Here is an 18,304-nt window from a genome sequence, read left to right as displayed (position 1 = left end):
TAACTGCCTCACTGTTTGTTACCATGCCAACACACTTCGTTACACGGAATAACGAATTCCTTAGCAAACCACAAAAAGATAGCCTTTTCTTATTTTTGCAGCAGCCCACATGAAGCTGATATCCGACCAACACAACATAGCTTTTATGGTAAGAGGAATGATTAAACTATAAATGCAGTAACCGTCGAAACACGCTGCTTTTACGTTCTTGCCAGGTCAGCTGGAACGCATTCAACCACTAAAAACGTGCCAGCGTCCTCGACGAGTTGGTCTGTCACGAAAACACAAAGTGACGCCTCTTCATCCCCGATACAACCCATACAACTAACAGGTTTAACGGTTACAATTAAGTGCATTCTATTTATTGGTTTGCAATTGACATTTGATGACTGCATTATACTTGCCAAAATGAAAATGCCCGTTTTTAACCTCGTTTTGAATCTTTCTGTTGTTTACAAAGCGTTTTTTTTTATTTTTATTGCTTCTAATTTTTGTTACTAGTTTAGTTTTTGCACATGTATGTATTAGTTTTTTTAATTTGTTAAAAAAAGAAAAAAAAAACTTCTGAAACTATTTTATTACAAACGTTAATGCAGTATACTCATTCTTTACAAATATTAACTAGTATATAAACACATATACAATGTATCCACGTTTGTCCATGACACTCAAACATCAGTCCCCGCTACTTTTATTTACCTCATCGACCACTGAACTGTCTGTGAACAGCTACTCACACTGAATGTCACACAATTCAAATATAGCTTGTAGCATACGCGCAACGTTTCCCGGATTATAAGAGGAAGAATTATTAGTTTGCTTTTTCGAAACGAATAGGATGTTTCAAAAAATGGACTAATCACAACCAAGCGACTTGATTCTGTTTGTAATTCCGTACAAAATAGACTCTCATACACATAGTTCTGATACTCACACTCTGCCCAATAAACATTCTGTTGGCCTTGCCAGGCGCTTCACGATTGCTGGGGCTGAATATTTACCCAAAACTACCGATTGATTCTTGTTTACTTAACAAGGCCTGGACTTCTTCGCTGTTTGTACTGCACAGTTGACTGATTTTGACTCGTGAACCGTGTCATTGGATACAAATTGTAGGTTAACGGCTATTCTCTACTAAAATCATGTACTATTGAGTGCAGCAGGTATCATTTTGGGAGAATCAATACTTTATTTAGATTTCTGTAGAAACAGCCGAAACATACATTACCAATTGTACAAGCACAGGGACAAATAAGGCAAGCAACCCACACAAAAGTACCATCAGCATTTTAATCGATGCATTTAGAAATGCTGAAGAGCATCTTCGTCGTAATCCAGAAGCGCATCAAGAATCTGTATGGATCGAGATTGGGCAGGAGCGGGTGAAGATCGGCCTTGCTTATGAACCAATTTGTAAACAGCTGTGTGTTTGTCGATCGGCACATTCTGGTCACTGAAAGATAAATGCTAAAGTTTAAACAGAGGCGGCTATATTTGTATGGTGGCCCTCCATCTACTTTCATAACTCGTGTCTCTCGCGATTTGGGGTTGATCGCGATATGAAGGATATCTATAGCTTTAACTTGTTTAAAAACAGTTTTGGTTGTGTAAATTGACGAAATGCTCGTAAACTGCCACCGTTTGTGGCCATTTTTAAGGATATTTTGTGAGTTATAAATTACAAAGTAACTTGTGTGATAATGACAGAAAAACAGTATTTACTTTGTGTCTTTAATTGGTATAAATCAATGAACGTAAAAACAACGTTTTCGGCAAATGCACTGACCCGAAAACTCCTGGATCCGGCACATCAGCGCCGTTAGCGGCAGCTGTATTAACCAATGTGTTGACGATTTGGTTTGGGCTGTACATTCCAACTGGGGTGTTGTACTGCGCATGCACAATCGTTGCAGAAACCGGGCCTTCAATCTCGATACGCTGACAAGGATAAGCAGCAGCAGCAACTTTCAATGTGTTTCCAGGATTTGTGCTGTTACATACGCGTATAATTTAGCCATCAATATCTGACCGCTTATTAGCGAACCTTGTGTGAAACGTTTCTGAGCGAACTTTGTAAAACTTTCAAATTATTTGAGAATGGAAATATATACGGTTATTGAGTTAAGTTTAAATCAAAAACTTTACTTACATGCCCGAAGATGGTTTTCCCTTCAGACGCAGTTTATCCTAAACCACAAGAAAAGCATAAAAAACAATAAAGTCGGGTTTGGAGTATACCATAATACAAAAAATAAACCCAAAATAAGAAGTATGTTCTGGTGTAACTCACTGCGAAAATCAGCAAATACTTACGTGAAGCCATTGTACTTGAGGCTTGAAATCTGGTGCAGGTTTTGGTGGCTTCATTTGACGTTTAATGTAGTCGGGAAGTTTTTTCTTTTTCTCAATGCTAGCAACATATATAATCATTCAAAATCTCCTGTTATTAAAGTGAACTTCTCCGAAAACCCCCCGACCAATGTATAGGACATGCTCATATTTTTATGTGGATTAGGTGACTCTCAAAGACGTTATCTTAAAACGTATAATGTAAGGCTATACCGACAACTTTGTTTTTCGTCATATATTTATTACCTGTCTTCTTCAGCGCTGTTACTGCTATCACAATTTTCGTCGATAACTTCGTCAGGTTGTTTTGACTTGCTCGTTCGTGGCTTGGGCGCCGGGGGCGGCGGTTTTGGACTCGAACAAACTACTTCAGGTTGTGGGCTAGGACTTCTTGGAGCACTAGACATCACGGGGCTTGGAGCTTGAACAGCGATTGCATTCCTGTCAACTTGAGCGCAATTGTCGGCTTGCTCCATGTCACAGCTGCTGTAAATTAATATCATATGAAACTAATGTTTAATTACAGTAAATACGTGCCCAGACGCAAGATTAACATACTTGTGGTACCTATACATGCGTGATTGGAAAATGTGCAAATTGATGAATGTAGTTTACAGTGTGCAGCGATTGGGTGTCCAGCTACTGAAAATGTACATTGGTGCAGAGCAAACAGTGATTTTCAAACCGTTCTCTTTTGTCATAAACTTCATTATTTCGTAGTTTGTTCCTTTTTTTCCTTCCAACTTTAATAGTGATTTTGGGCATGATATTTTTGTTCCATTGCAAACCATTGGAATCACGATTTGGCGAGTTATTGTTGCTAACACCATTCATCAAACCTTGGTCCATATCGTCATGAAAACTCTTTTTTGGGCTTGTGGTGTTGCTGACCAAACTACCTGGTGACCTATGTGCCAAACTCATGAATACCGAATTTATTTATTTCATGAAGTTTCATTTGCACATTTATGTGTGTGTTTTTTAAGAAAGTTTATGTGCGTTTGACAAAAGTTTATCGGAAAAGTTAATTGGCAAACGAAAGAACGGAAACGTGTAATGCTGCTCTTCTGCCAAAAGTTGGTATATACTTGGAAGCTACAGTAACAAACTGTAAGTATGACAAATTTTAGAAGTTTGAACCCTCAAAATCTTACAATTAGTTAAGAGAATTATGACCAGTATCGTTTTATAAACGTGCTGGTTGGGTAGCCTAAAAATGGTCACATACCTCATTTGGCTGGACGGTCTTTCACTGAAACAAACAAAACATTTGATCTTTATTAACTGCAAATGCAAAAGATCAACACACTCTCTTAACCATATTGTGTTACCTTACGGGGGTCAGGACCAGTTGACTTCTCGGTCGTTCCCTGAACAATAAAGAGTAAATTATGAACAACCTTTGGAAAAGTGGTGAATCAATTTGGAGGTTTTGTATTTTCACAAGTAATTTTTCACAAGTAACTTCATCTTACATTTCAGTAACTGAAGTGAAGTTGACCTCGGAGTGGCGCTTTTTGTTCAACGTTTGTTCAATTTCCTCTTGACTAAAATGAAAACAATCAAAAATGACTTTACATCAAGGTACAATTCTTGTGCGATTTTTATATTATACTCGCATCGAACGCTTAAGGTAGGCCAATATAGTGCTTGTTATATTGATAAATGTTTCTGCTGAAATGCTTAGTGGTCAGTTATGCGTCCAACAAGTGGCGATGACAGTTCAGCGATGCATCACCACATGCAGCTGTTAATCGTCGTTCGCTTCCCCAACAAGTCGCACCCTGCTTTCGCACACGTCAACGTCTTGCGTGTTGATGACACACAACGAAAATAGAACACAGATAACAGCGCAGCCTGCACCAGGCGACTGGGCAAAGAAACAGATAATTCGTAATGTTTTGAATAAGGTCAATCTAAACGTCCACCTTTTAGAACCTTGCGAAGTAAACAGCGAAAAACAAAATAGAAAAAAAATTCATGTTAAAATTCACTTCAGATAGACACAATTCTGTTGCCAAAAAGCATGTTTCACCAAGCTATACATGTAATTTTTTTAACACTCATATTTTGTCAACTGCTTCTCTATTGGAAATATGTAAATGAACTGTGTCACACAGTCTCGGTGTAATTCCTCATTAATTAAAAAACCTCATATCAATAATTTAGAGGGTCACATTAAACAAGAAAACATTTGAAATATGAGTTGAACTTTGTAACCGCGATGTTTGTGAAAAGACATCTCTTGTTATTTTATAGCTAAATAACCCAATTAAACCAATGATATTGTGTTATCCTGTGCAAAGCTTGTCAAATTGAATCACGCACACAGAGATTGTACAAACTACCAATAATTTGCAGAAATAAGTAGCTTATTTAAGGTTCATAACTTAGTATGTGTATTTTACTAATGTTGCTTGAATTTTCCAAAAATGTTAATTTGTGTCATACCTAAGAAGGGTCATGTGGACGGTTGATCCAAGCAATTTAATATTCTCCATAATCTCTGGCAAATCCTTATCGCTGATGGAAGTACCATTGATGGCGACCAAAATATCTCCCTGCATCACGTTCGCCTGTGCCGCTTTACCGCCAGGTGTCACCTGTAGGCAATTTACAAAAACACAAAACAACAATTGCCAAGTTGTATTTCGAAAAAATAGTCTGAAAAGATTGGGGATATCGTGCTCGAATCAGGGAGTTGCAATAAGGTTTTAAGCCAAGTTTGAGTTTAAATAAGGCGTGCCTGTGTATAGGTGTTTCCACACAACGACAAATGGTATTTATTCCAATGATGTGGAATTTGTTCAGGGTCTTAATATTACCGAACTTACCCGTGATACAGTGACAGGTCTGGAACAAAGTGGTCCACCTGAAAGTCGGAAGCCCCATGGGGAACCTCCTGACATTGACACCTCATAGGGCATATTTAAACCCGCTTTAAACACCAAGATTGCACCTAAAAATCAACTTGAATGAAAATGTTGTCGGAGATGAAATCAATCTTTATATAAATCTTATATGTGGGATCTGATCAGGTACCACAACGTAATACACAAATCGCCTTTTTTGTTATAACACGCAGTAGCTTTAGTTTATCTAATACTGATCTTTTGGTACATGCAGAGCCATTCTTTGTTTTTTTGCACAGAGAAACGTCGGTAAACGCTGAACTTTCGACAAGCTTTATACGACATGGCGTTTCCCTACGCTCACTATGGCATGAACTGTCAACTGGCGGCTATCCTGTTATCTGATGGAATACTTTGTTATCACTTCTTGCTCCATTTTCATTTTAACGCTCTGATTGGTTGTTGTACGGGGAAGAAAGACACTAAGTAACAAAGGTGACCTCTGGGTGTTAAGGTCATTTATCACTCTTACCTGCTGTTCTGAAGGTCGCATATAAACGCTCAATGGGAGACTTTGTGTACTTGGCATATGCATACATTGGTAAACGAAATAATATTTTGTTTGTGTTTCAAAAGTAATGGAAATTCGTCTTGATTTATTATTTGTTGGTAGTCTGCTTACTAAGTCTGGAATTGGTACATATTGAATAGCATGTTGTGGGTTTATTGTTGACCTTAAAGTGGTTGGTGAAGTGGGATGTACTGGAATTATTCACAGTAAACTTTACTAGAGCCTCCATAAAAACTCTCCCCCTATTTTCCAGTTCTGTCCCATATTAAAGGGTGTCACGGGATGTTAGTGCGTGACTTTTACTGGTTGGGCCCACACGAAGCTGATTTTGCAGACAAAGAATTTCACGGTGGTTCATCTGAAAAAAAAAAAATTCCCGGCAGAACAGCAACAGGTTATTGTGAACAACATATTGACGACCTTTGAAAAAACACTTCTTTGTTTTCTTGATATTTTAAAAATCTTAATTTCGGTAAAAAAAAGGAAATTTGTCAAACATGGTTATAAAGCGCCCAATTTTTGTTGATCGGCAATCGCTTGATCAGTAAACCTGCTTTGAAGACTAAGTCAGCTAAACATAGATATATTTTAGGTATATTGTGCGCTGTAGGTTGTAATAAGGTTTGGTAAAAGTTTTTCAGTTAAAAATTAAAAAAAATAAAGTCAGCATATACCTTTGTGTTCATATTGTAATACAGGTGGTTAGGACAATAAAATGTTTGGTACGTTGAGAAAAGTTAACACAATGACCAATGTGCTGCAATACAAAATTTTTGGTAAATATTACGAACATGGAAAGTTGTTTAAAGAAAACAAGAACAAGATTAACAACGTAGTGTACGTAGTGGATATAGAGCATGGCTCGCCAGACTGAGTGCAAGCTTCCGTGAAGCTTGAAGATAAACAGTGCAAAGCCTCGCATGACAAAGTTTAAATGTAATTGCCCAGAGACCATCATCATTGACTTGAACAGTGCTGATTTGTGTGTTTGCCCTGTTGCAGTCAGGCTTACGATTTTGTGCAATTTTTTTTCACCGAACTGTTACCCAGACTTAAGGGGATTTTTCTGAAAATCAATTGCGTGCGCGGGGTTCGGTTTCGGGGAGAAAGAGATTAAGCGTGACGATACTCTCCAGAGAAGATGGACTTACACCGCCTATAGGCCTGGTACTAATAGGGGGAAAAACATATCGTGTTAGAGCAGGTTTTCTCAACTTTTTGAACGCTGAGTTACAAGTTCCGACAAAAGGCAGCGTTTTGTATGGTTTCTACTTCATGATCATGTTTGCTCTCGAATAAAGGAAGTTATCGATAAAATGCCAAGTGCGATTTATTGCCTCGCGACAACCCGGATGTTAGACAAGGCAAACATTACACCAGTCAGAGAAACATCAATGCTTCAGACTTATTGGAAAGTACGAGCCATTATTTTACGCACGACAGTTCGCTGGTTTGCAAAACGCGCTATTAAACACGCTTTCAGACCTTGTGAGGAACGCGGGTTTCCTCAAGTACGTCACGGCCCCATAGCGTGTTTGTCTGGTTACGTTGGCAGTAAAGTTTTGTCGTCCAAGTTTATGGGGTGATTGGGTGAACTTTATCCCTTGATAGAGAAAAGTGAAAACGAACGTTTTGTGGTTTTATTGTGAAAGACTTCGCTTCGTGAGCCAGACCTTCTGGTTTAATCTTTTCCCAGGAGCACAACAGCTTGTTGGAGCCTTGAAGTGGTGCGCTACGTTGCTCGAAGTTGATTTGAGCAAACAAATGGATTCACGCCCATTCGTGAAATCGCAAATCCGGTTCCAGTGTGTTCTTTGGCGGCGCACGAAAGTTATTGATGTCCATCGACTTTCACCGTCTGTGGTTTTCGTCGTTCGCAATCTAATAATCGTCAAATAGAGTTTTGGAGTAGTCACGGTAGTTGAATAGGTGCAGCGACCTATCGGTGTCGAAGGCGTTTTGACGACTGGCGCGGTGATGTCTTCAAAGTATATGCTCGTATGCTCAAATATATGTTAAGGTTGGTTTAGTGTTGCTTGAAGGACAGATTGTGATTGGTTTAGCACCAAACAAATGATAAATTTCAATATGATACATTATTTTGCGTAAAAACACGTCGGTAATTTCTCAAATTTAGGCATTGTAGGTGGAAGATGCATGATTGTTTGTAGTAGTTAAGATATACGAAACTTATCAACATGGCGGAAGGTGGATTCTACTTCACTGCGTCCAGTGATGACCAATTTGGTTTCTATAAAAATCGGACAAACTCGGAAGATTTTATAACAAGAAATGCAGCCACGATCAGAATCGGTAAAGAACACTTGTTTTTATTTCCTGTTTGCACTTGTCAACAGTTGTGCTGTAATTTTGGTCGATGAAAGTTTTGTGAGTTTGGTTGATAAAACGATAAAACACAAAGCATGAATCATTGGCGTTCACTATAAAACGAATGGAACTAGTGAGTTTGGCGTGTTTATAGCAGAAATATCGTCGTTCGATGTTACAAAGTTTCGACTAAAACCACGTTATATATAGTGAACGCCAATGACTCATGCTCTCTGTTTTATCGTTTCAACAAATGTCATTTTAACCTTGAAGTGAGAAGAGCGTAAGGGACCTTTTGCAGGTCATAAATTCTTTTCAGCGAACTTTGTGTGCGAGGAATAGTGGTCACATTAACGACAAAATAAAATCAAGAATGTCTGGATCGTTTTGTGTGCTCGATAAACATTATCAAGCTTTACCCACATTAATCCCCTATTAATAAGAGTAACAGTATTAAACTTGCCCAACATTCTTTTCCAAATAATCCCTGAAAAACACATGCAGCATATATTGCGCAGCCATTTTGGAAGTAAAACACACCCACATATTGATAGCTTTAACCCATGTGCTAATCAAGGTTAAATGTCGTTTTCAAATAAGTGATTATTCTTTTGTCAATGAGAAATAAGCTTGTAACATGTTAATTTTTGTAGCTTTAACGCCGTTCCAAGAAATAAATTTTAAAAATGTAGGTTAATATAATGGTTTCAAAATGATTTTGAGAAGAAATTATTTGAAGATTTAACTCTGTTCAGTTTCATTTTGTTCGAACACAAAATTTGTCGTTATCGTTATAAAACAAATTACGGAAAGTATTCTTGGCCGAAATGGTCCGCTTCTGTGTGGCCTACAAAACTTTGATAATATTGAACGACCCAAGGGAATATAGACAAGACCAAACAACTTGAAATAGCAGTGAACAAGCAATCGGTACAAAACACATATAACATGCTCCTCGATTGTTAAGCTAGTACAAAGTTATTTCGAAAGCGATCGAAGGCGGAACCACAGGTTAATGTTCAACTTTTTGGGCAGAACTTGCCAGTTGTCCCAAAGCAAAACCGCAATGGCGACAGCTGGGAATTTACCGTGAAGAAATTCTCCAAGCACAGTATGACGCAACCTGTTTATTACAGTAATGTCTTTTCAGCAACCATCACAGCTATCACGGTCGGATGCCTCCTTGTTTTCGCCTCGTTGGCGGCGCTTTTTCTTCGTCTGTGTCTACCCTATTGTCGCGAACTTGCAAACAGACGGTGGCGGCAGAGAGACAAGAGCGGTACAAACGATTACGAGCAAATCGACGATGATGCGGAGTCACAAACATCATCCGGAAAGTCCCACGATTTGGAATCTGCCTTTGGAAGTGCAGTTCAAACGTAAGAAAATAACATTTTAGTGATATTTTTGAAAAAATGTACAAATATGTTTAGTTCGAAAACATTGGTAAAGTTGCGCAGTGAGTTTTGTGTTTCTATGTCTTAACCAGGGAGTTTCCATATTAGTCAACACAACATTGTGGCAAGAACTCAAGTGAACCGTGACCGCAGTGTCTGACGTTAATGTTCGATAAACTTGACAGATAGTTGCGGTACGAATTACGTCATAGAGCGCACGTTATGCTAAAAAGTCATAAATGATTTATGTAACTTCGCATGCATCTAATACATTATTGAATTGAGAGTTTTCTTCACAGTCAACACGAATGAATAAAAAAGGAAGTTGTGTGTTTTGATCACTACATTCTGCGTAAGAAGTACATGGGCAGTATATATCATGTGTTTATATATCATGCGATAAACAGCGAAAAAACTGCGATTATTCTTGTATTTTAAAGAGCATTACTTGCTTTGAGCAAAGTGAACATTGCGATTATCCAGAACATTATCATTACCTGGCCGTACGACGAAATGTTGTCAGCATTCATTAAAAGTTTTGCTAAATGTAAACAATGTCAGTGTTACGGAAAGTATTCGAAGAGGTTTTGACTTTTTGAATTGAATTTTTGCCCACAGTTGTTGACTGTTGTCATATTCAACAACCAATTTAACGAAAATTTCATCCCAGTTAACAAGATTTATCTTTGGATGTGGGGTGGGCCGGCTGGTTTAAATACTTGTCACGTAATTTAACTGCCCACCAAGAATAAGGTTTAAACTTAAAAAAAATTTGCTGTTCACGCCATCGTATTTTTTTGGCTGATATGGGAGTGAATGTCGTCGGTGTTATGTCAGCCCATTTAGTTAAAAGTCTTTATTGCAAGCATATACCAACTAGAAATCAGCGCGACATTACCTCCTATATAAAAGAAAACTACTAAGGGATGAACAGCAAACTATTTATTTTTACTTTAAATATTAAACACGAGTGCAGATCAGATTATCTTCACAGTATGTTATGGTTAATATGGAGCTCTGCTAGAGCTGCAGACCAGGAGGGAAAGACAAATAGCAGTTGTTTGTGTTGGATATAAAATTGGAAAATCGATTGGCAGCAGCACAGTCAATATCGTGGCAAGTGCGAGACGCTTCGTGCACCTTAAAAGTTTATTTTTCTCTCTTTGTTCATTCGCAAAGAGTTTTTACATAGCAAATATGTTTAATAAAGGTTATTTATGGGAGGTAATAAATGAAATTGGTTGAAGTTGGAAATTTTGTTAAGAATGTTGAGCGCTCAGATAGATATTGCAAATCAAATCAATATCGTGTTCCTATTTATTTTTAAAATTGTTGGGGGCGTGACGAAACGTTGAAATCATTCTTTTATCGAGGATTAGATTCTTTCTTTAATAATAACCAAGCACTTACGAATCGCGGTTTTCATCAACTACAGAAAAATTTTTGTGTCAAAACTAATGTCGACAAACCTAAATTTTTGTATTGTGAAATAAGAACTAGACTGAAACACATTTATTTTATAAAATAATTATAACACGTAATTTTAAAGCAGGGCAGTACTTTTGAGAGTCGATCACCCCTATCAAGTGAATTGGGCTGACTAAGTTTCAATAAATTTAAACCTATCTACGCCTTGGGTATAAACGTTTTAAAGCAACAAGTGTTTTCGTGTCGAGTGCGTGTAACCATGAAGCACTCTCGACACGAAAACGATTTAGCATCATACTTGATGGATGTGGCGCAAATAGTGGTTTAATGATCATTCCCACATTTGAACTCGACGAACCGGATGTTTTCCACGAGGAATACCTAAAAATGGAGCTCGTCAGGTTAACCAAGCAGGACGTAAACCCAGATGCGAGTTCGTTTGCCAGGAATTAGCATTATTGATCTTGGGTTACATTCCAGGTCAAATTTATTATATTGCCTGGCGTGATGGCGGTTAAAGTAAAATGATGGGGAATATATTTTAGTTTTTTTCACGCTTGGTTTCTTATTGCAATGATTTGTTGCAGATCGGTATTGTTAGTTGCGTCAGGAAAAATAAATCATTGTTATCCATTTAGGTGATGAGGGTATTTTTAGTCTGTGGATGCTGCTGTAATCACTTGTACTAGTATAGCTTGAATGATTTCAGATAAAACTGACATTTTAAATGCACAAACTACAACGTCTCGACTACAGGTATAAGTACGTATGGTGACAAGCAAATAACTTTCAAATTGCGAGATGAAAGGAAAACTGAAATGCATTGACGGCAGTAGGAAGACTATCCCTGGGACCGACTGTTTCAACAAACGTCAAACACAAAAGCCTCCAAGCCGGTATTGGGTCGCCTCTTTATACTGGTTTCATCCCTTTTCTCGCGCGTGACGTAATTCTGACGCCATTGTACTTCGGTTTGAGTTTATTCAGCGGAACGCTGCGTTCTTACCGCTTTTTGAATTTGCTTCTTCCCAAACGCATTATTCGCGCACATGCTGTGGTTTAATTCCATCGTATAACGCTTTGCCTATAGATGCAACGCTTATGGTAAAGCTCGTTTGTTTAAGTCAGTGAATCTGCAGGTATATGTGTTAATCTTTTGGACGTTTTAGTGAAACTGTTGCAATGGTATAAAAGACGTAATGTAACCGAATTTCTGACACAAAAATGAACCGGTAACCTTTAATGAAGTCTCGCCGTATGGCAGACGAAACGTTGGTTAAAGGCAATCTATGTTAATTTTTGTGGCAGAAGGTCAAGTATATTGAAAATTACAATATGCCTGACAGCAACAGCAGCGCAAAAAGAACAACTGAGGCAGCGCTTGCGGCATCAGATGCATGATTGGCACCACTGCATGACCCATCGCCGCAGCGTTTTTTCGCCCAAATGTTGGTAAAACAGAAGAAGTGTTCACGGGGTTTACCGTTTCCTTTGTGCTCAAATGCGCAAGCAATTAGAACCCGGGCTTGCGTTGTTTTTCGCCGAGAAAGCGTTCGGTATTAACGCCATGGCATATGTAGTCTGTTCTCAGTGATATTTGTTTTTCAGATGTCTGAGGCGCATAAATCTTTCTCTTTAAAAGAAAACCAAGATGTTGCCATTTCTATGCAAATATATTTTGAGTAGTCTGCTATGACCACCAGCATTGTGTAGATCGATAGTAGTAACATTTTTCGACCACAGCAAGCAATCTTGCAACGTATTTTGTTATAAGATAGATTTTGTGCAGTGCATGTAAGTAATTGACTAAAATTGTAAAGTAAACTCCTCAGATTTAGAATTATCTTAGTGCATTGTATTTAATATGTTTAAAAAAGCATTTCATCAAATCATTCAAGCACAGGAGAACGTGGTCCCGAATCATCAGTAAGTACAAAATTTTTGCACGCCGCCTCATACATATTTATAGCTTGTTTTAGTCGATTACGGATGTTTTGCGTACTGCGTTTCTTCGTTCGTTACCGCAGCGTGATCAAACATCATAAAACCGTAGCTTGCCTTTGAATAATTTCAACCCTGTATCGTCATTCCGTGATAAATCTCCCGCTATGCGAAACAATGGAGTGACCCGATATAGAACTGCGGCCTGACAAAGGACAGGATAGACGGATTTCGGGGTGCTGAGAAAGTAGTGTTTTCGGCACTCACGGAGTACACGATAAACACTTGACGTCACACGGGTCATATGCCTAATGTCGACGGCATTCCCTGGTTTAAGTACTTCTACTCTGTGGAAAGTTATCGTGATACCCATTCAGAAGTACCGCGTTCAGAATGGTGTGAGTCAGTCAGGCAGCTTTCTGCGCAAAAGTTTGTTTTTCAAAGATAAAATCTCGAGTCGTCGTTGCTAGTTCACTTTAAACCAGCCTCGTTTGGTGGTGGAAGCTTGAAGGCAGAAATTGATTAAAGAAGGTTAAAAATATAGGATGTGAAAACATTGTGAATAAAAAATTTATCAGTCAATTTAAGAATATTTACATATATGTACTACCAGGGTGGCTTGGTTCGCCGATCTGGTGTTGTTTATTGTTTTTTCATCATTTACATATATATATATATATTATATATAGGAGTGAACTTTGTGGCCTTGAGATTCACAATAAACAAACGGCAAGGCTAAATTTGTAGTAACCGCGCATCGTCGCCACAAATCTCTCGTTTTAAAGGCTAGACAATTCAACAAAGTGTCTTGTTTCCATTTAAGAACCAAAATGCCAGCGCTGCAAATAGATACGTCACCAATTTTACGTATCCACCCGGTCGGTTCGGGAAAGGGAATTTTCACACATTGTACACCGACCGGAGGCAGGTCTCCAGTTGTCACTAGATCTCTCCACCACGGCAACATTCCATTTGAGCTTCCTCCAATAGCGCCTCCACGTACAACAACGACGTTACAGGTAAGAGTTTGGAAGACAGCATTTCCGACTATTTGCGATACAATAACTTTAAAAAGTTGTACTTTTCTTAAAACAGGGTGATCTAAGTGATCTGCCACGTTGCATCCTTGCCACGCACTGCAATCCTGTTAAAAATAGAGAAATCCCCGCAGTTACTGATCCGTTCAGTGCTCACGTTCCGACAAAGTTATTCGGGCGTTTTTTTCACGAAATGCTACTGCAAAATGCACCTTATCGCGAAAGTAGCCGTAACTTTAAATCGATTTTTAAAATATTTTTGTTCAGCACAGTTGTTTCACGCACGATCAATAGTTATCGGGCATACATAACGCCATGTTGCCCACGGAAAGAATATACCGCCTTCAGTCTGTTGGTCTGTTATTTCGTTCTTCAAGTTTCGACAAATCAATCGAGTAAATGTGTTTCTACAGATTCAGCCGGAAGTCGGATCATGTCGGTCTCCGTCCAGATCTTCAATCGGCTCAAGATCTTCACTCGGATCGCGAAACAACTTGTCAGCTGATGAAATGGGAGGTGAATCGGAATGGGATGAAAAAAACAAAGGTATGTAACTCTGTGGTAATCTCCAAGGCTTCTGTGTAGTTAACTTTCAGAAAGCTTTGATGACTGTGTGACATGGTATTGTGTACTATTTGTTTGCTGCCCAAATAGTAACCAAACCGCGCAAAACTGTATTCCATTATGTACTATTTTTCGCGCGCGTTACACGGTTGGTTAGACATGCGCGAACCATATGCGTAAAATGGAACATTCGATATTTTTTGGTGTGTATTCGTTTAAACATTTGGAAATGAGTTGCAACTTTGCGCAGACAACAGCACGATGTGAAACAGCAGCTAACAATTTTATTGCATTTGTAGGAAGTAAAGCTGATGTGAGATGCTTGTCACCATGTGTATCTCCTAAATTAAGCAATTCTCCTCAAATCCATTCACCCGAACTGTTTCGTAACAACATGCTGGGTAAAATCCAACCCGAATTATACAGGTTTGCAAATAATTCCAATTCGTATCTACGTGCTTTCCATCGTCACCCTCACATATCTTTTCCATGCCAATTTTCCACTTATTTGCATCTGGTTTTGTTTGGTCACGCTTAGTAGTTTAACATACAATAAATGCTTTATGTTTGTCTTGCCTCTGTTGACAAAAATAACCTTTTTGGTAGAAGCAAAGGGCGACCCTGACTTCCCACACAACCGTGTGTTTATCTTCGCTTTTTCACTCAGATATTCCGAGCGCGGTGAGCAGGACCTCCCCCCCAGTCGCTGTGGTCGAGTGTGGTTTTCCTTGTTCTACGACGGCGCAATTGAATCCCTGACTGTCAGAGTGATCAAGGTTCGTGCAACCCGACAGTCTGCTGTTTCAACCGACATATACCACATATACTACAATTATGTACTATTACCAATGTACTAATACTTATTTACACTTGATTATATTATATACATGACTAGTGTTAGGTCTATTTATATTTAATATATGAAATCAAAGGGCAGATAATTATTGTATCACCCTTTTGCAATTGGATTCCACTTGACTGCGATAACTAGCAGCGGAAAAAAAACTTGCTTTAGGCACATATTGTTGATTGGATTTGTTATTGCTTCTTGAGCGTTGAGACGTTTCATGTAATGTCGTAGTATTTACTTCAGTTCTCGGTGTTGCAGGTCAAACAGCTTCCAGGTCGTGGCCACAACGACGCTCCTCGCGATAGTTTCGTGAAACTTTTTCTTTTGCCGGATGAGCGAATCTCTCAGCAGACGAAAGTTAAACAACGCACCAACAATCCGCTCTTCAACGAAACTTTTGTCTTTCAGGTAAAAATCCAAAACCTTTACAAGTATTATCTCTACTTAGTGTCACGAAAACCGTTCTTCGGATCTTAACCTGACACAACAAACCAGCGCGTAAGACTTTGTCGAACCCTATTGTTGCTGCTCAACGACGACTGAAAAAAGTATGAGATAATATCATAATTTTAGACAGAATAGCTGCCTTTGTTTTGAGCCAAGCAGTAAAGAATCGCCCGTAGTCAATTTTTATGAACATTAACTGACGTTTAATAATTCTAATAACCTTCGTCGAACCCTTGAAACACAATTGTCGAACCACACGAGTTCGATCTGACCCAGGTAAGAAACCAGCAAACGCTAATACGAAGTTTAAACTTTTTGAAAAAACAGTATACGCTATATGCTGTTTGACCGGCGGTATGCATAAATTTGCGAGCTGAACACAACGTAGATGTTTACCAACCCCCACCCTACACGAAATTCTTTTGTCTATGCAATATGAAAATAACAACCCATCGTCTGCGGAGTTTTCCGCACAGACACGTTCCTTTCCAATTTGTAAACAACAGGTGTTTGACAGGTATCTGACAGCGAGATAAAAAACCGCTGCCTGCGTCTTTCGGTTTATGACGTTGACAAACGGAAAACACGCCACCTTCTCGGTCACGCTCTAGTGAGCCTTACCGATTTAGATCCTTCCAAAGCGGACGAAGTTACATGGCGTGACTTGGACGACATTGCCCATGTAAGCAAGGTTTTTTGCATCTGTTGAACAAACCACAAGAACAGTTAAACTTTCTACTTTTCCACTCAAATTTCCTTATGTTTGCCAGCCAATTAAGTTACTTGGTTTGAAAATAAATCATCTCCCAATTCTCACTTATTTCGCAGCCTGGAGATACAGGAAATTCTTTGGGAGAACTAAACATTTCCTTATCATACAACCCCGCTTTGGATCGCCTTACAGTTGTTATACTGGAAGCAAAAAATCTTCGGCAGATGGATTTAGAAGAAACTGGTATGACCGTTTTATGCTTCATTAGACAAACTGCATTTTAAACAAAACATCTCGCATGAAGCAATAAATTGTTTATTACAAATTTTGTGATGGCTATACCTATTTCACTGAGTGCTCCGTCTAACTGAAAAAAAACCTGTAAAATATAAAAATGAGCGTTTATTTAAAAATATTTTAAAAGACAAACTCCAGCAATGTAACTTCAATATCCGGCTCGGTTATCATTAAGTTCGAATCAAACTGTTTCTCTGTTTCAGTAATCTCAGTGCGGGTGGCTCTGACCCAAGGACATAAAACGGTAAAAACCAAGAAAACCGTTGCCCATGAAGGCGTGTCCGACCCCCAGTATCACGAATCGTTCTCCTTCAAAGTAACTGCAAAGGACATGGAGCAGACGTGGCTGGCAATCAATGGTAAAAAGACTAGCTTGTTTAAAAGTTTATATGGATATACAGGGACAATTTTAAGTTGCAATTCCATGATCCAACGATATGTGTCCTATATAAGCAATTTTTTTGTAAAGAAATTAACGAATTATTGTTTATTCAGTGGTCACGTCTTGCGGAAACGGCGCATTGCACCAACTATCTACTTCTATTAGAAATGTCATGAGTGGAGGGCGCCATCGGGCAGATCATAAGTACGGGCGGTTGGCGATCGGCAGCTTTATGTACTGCCGTGGCGAGCAACTACTACATTGGCAAGAAATGATGGCTCATCCACGCAAAACCATCACCAAGTGGCATTCACTATCCGAAGTGCCTCTCAATCAGTAGAGTAGTGGTGTTTACTTCAAAACATTAAACGAATCGTTTTGGTCGCGAGGGCCGAGGTGCAATAGCTCGAGACCGCTACATGTGGCCAGTTTGAGTTCGAGATAGTAGTTGTAGCGCGTAACACTGTTTGCAACAAATGTTGAAGTTGCTAATAAATGCGTGGTGCTTGGAAAACCTGAAAACTTTTCGAAAACGTCATGACAAGTTACAAGTGGATGAGTTTGGATTGTTTTGCACATGTTTACTTCTTTAGTGTGGAAAATGATGATAATACATCGCATTGACTTTCGTGGACCTGTACAAGGTTTTATCTTCAGTTAAACTGCATTATTGTCAGCTCGAAGATTCAAATTCACTTACTGGAACTTTTTTTATTGTTTGTTCGTCAGGGGAAATTACCTCCCATTTAAAACCTAACAAATTCATATTTACCGGTGATTCCAAATACCTGGCCGACTAATCGCTGTACAGTATACACAAAGGAACCCAAACGTTGTGACCAAGTAGCCTACATTGTTATGACCTCTCGTTATCTGGTGATGTGCTTCCTGTTTTATTTTTTTCTCTTTGCTATTTGTACATGCGCCATACTTTAAGTTGAACGAGGAACATATCGTCAAATACAGATAATCGTGCAAAAAAGGTTCGAATGAAATCAGTAAAAGACATGTACGTCATCACAAATTTCTGGGTAAAAAATGTCAGAAGTAAAAACAAAATGTCAATACAGTTTACTGATTTCCACAGACACGTTTCATACGATTAACATGTACAGTGCCATACAATCAATATTAATAATTTTGTGATGT

General features: G+C 38.7%; 2 protein-coding genes across 3 annotated transcripts; one reads left to right on the top strand and one right to left on the bottom strand.

Annotated features, from left to right (window-relative positions):
* Positions 1-1,302: 1,302 nt before the first annotated feature.
* On the bottom strand, positions 1,303-5,276 carry LOC145911866 (PDZ and LIM domain protein 3-like). Its single transcript, XM_082999308.1, has 10 exons — positions 5,184-5,276; positions 4,801-4,952; positions 3,825-3,896; positions 3,681-3,719; positions 3,578-3,601; positions 2,596-2,835; positions 2,314-2,410; positions 2,150-2,187; positions 1,787-1,990; positions 1,303-1,453 (listed from the first exon to the last, which is right to left on the bottom strand). Exons 1-10 carry the CDS (start codon positions 5,274-5,276, stop codon positions 1,303-1,305), a joined length of 1,110 nt encoding a protein of 369 aa, XP_082855434.1.
* A 2,637-nt stretch (positions 5,277-7,913) lies between these two features.
* LOC145911435 (synaptotagmin-15-like) lies at positions 7,914-18,131 on the top strand. Of its 2 annotated transcripts, XM_082998765.1 has the most exons (11): positions 7,914-8,085; positions 9,251-9,479; positions 13,690-13,885; positions 14,317-14,449; positions 14,767-14,893; positions 15,135-15,243; positions 15,576-15,725; positions 16,282-16,446; positions 16,593-16,719; positions 16,977-17,132; positions 17,269-18,131. In XM_082998765.1, exons 1-11 carry the CDS (start codon positions 7,971-7,973, stop codon positions 17,493-17,495), a joined length of 1,734 nt encoding a protein of 577 aa, XP_082854891.1. In that variant the 5' UTR covers positions 7,914-7,970; the 3' UTR covers positions 17,496-18,131. The 2 variants fall into 2 exon arrangements, with proteins under 2 accessions (XP_082854891.1, XP_082854892.1); XM_082998766.1 differs by lacking the exons at positions 7,914-8,085; positions 9,251-9,479 and adding an exon at positions 11,999-12,851.
* Positions 18,132-18,304: the final 173 nt, after the last annotated feature.

This window comes from Ascidia mentula, chromosome 8, assembly GCF_947561715.1.
Source record: "Ascidia mentula chromosome 8, kaAscMent1.1, whole genome shotgun sequence".
NCBI classification, from domain to species: domain Eukaryota; kingdom Metazoa; phylum Chordata; class Ascidiacea; order Phlebobranchia; family Ascidiidae; genus Ascidia; species Ascidia mentula.
The sequence above is the reverse complement of the archived record's forward strand: the minus strand, read 5'-3'. Positions and strand labels throughout refer to the sequence as shown.

Bases quoted from the DNA above. Each gene is read 5' to 3' on its own strand.
- LOC145911435 (XM_082998765.1), top strand. From the start codon at position 7,971: ATGGCGGAAGGTGGATTCTACTTCACTGCGTCCAGTGATGACCAATTT. The intron at 16,447-16,592 runs GTAAGCAAGGTT...CTTATTTCGCAG, and splicing joins ACTTGGACGACATTGCCCAT to CCTGGAGATACAGGAAATTC. The intron at 17,133-17,268 runs GTAAAAAGACTA...TTGTTTATTCAG, and splicing joins GACGTGGCTGGCAATCAATG to TGGTCACGTCTTGCGGAAAC.
- LOC145911866 (XM_082999308.1), bottom strand. From the start codon at position 5,276: ATGCCCTATGAGGTGTCAATGTCAGGAGGTTCCCCATGGGGCTTCCGA. The intron at 3,897-4,800 runs GTATGACACAAA...TTTTCATTTTAG, and splicing joins GTCCACATGACCCTTCTTAG to TCAAGAGGAAATTGAACAAA. The intron at 3,602-3,680 runs GTAACACAATAT...TGTTTGTTTCAG, and splicing joins CTGGTCCTGACCCCCGTAAG to TGAAAGACCGTCCAGCCAAA.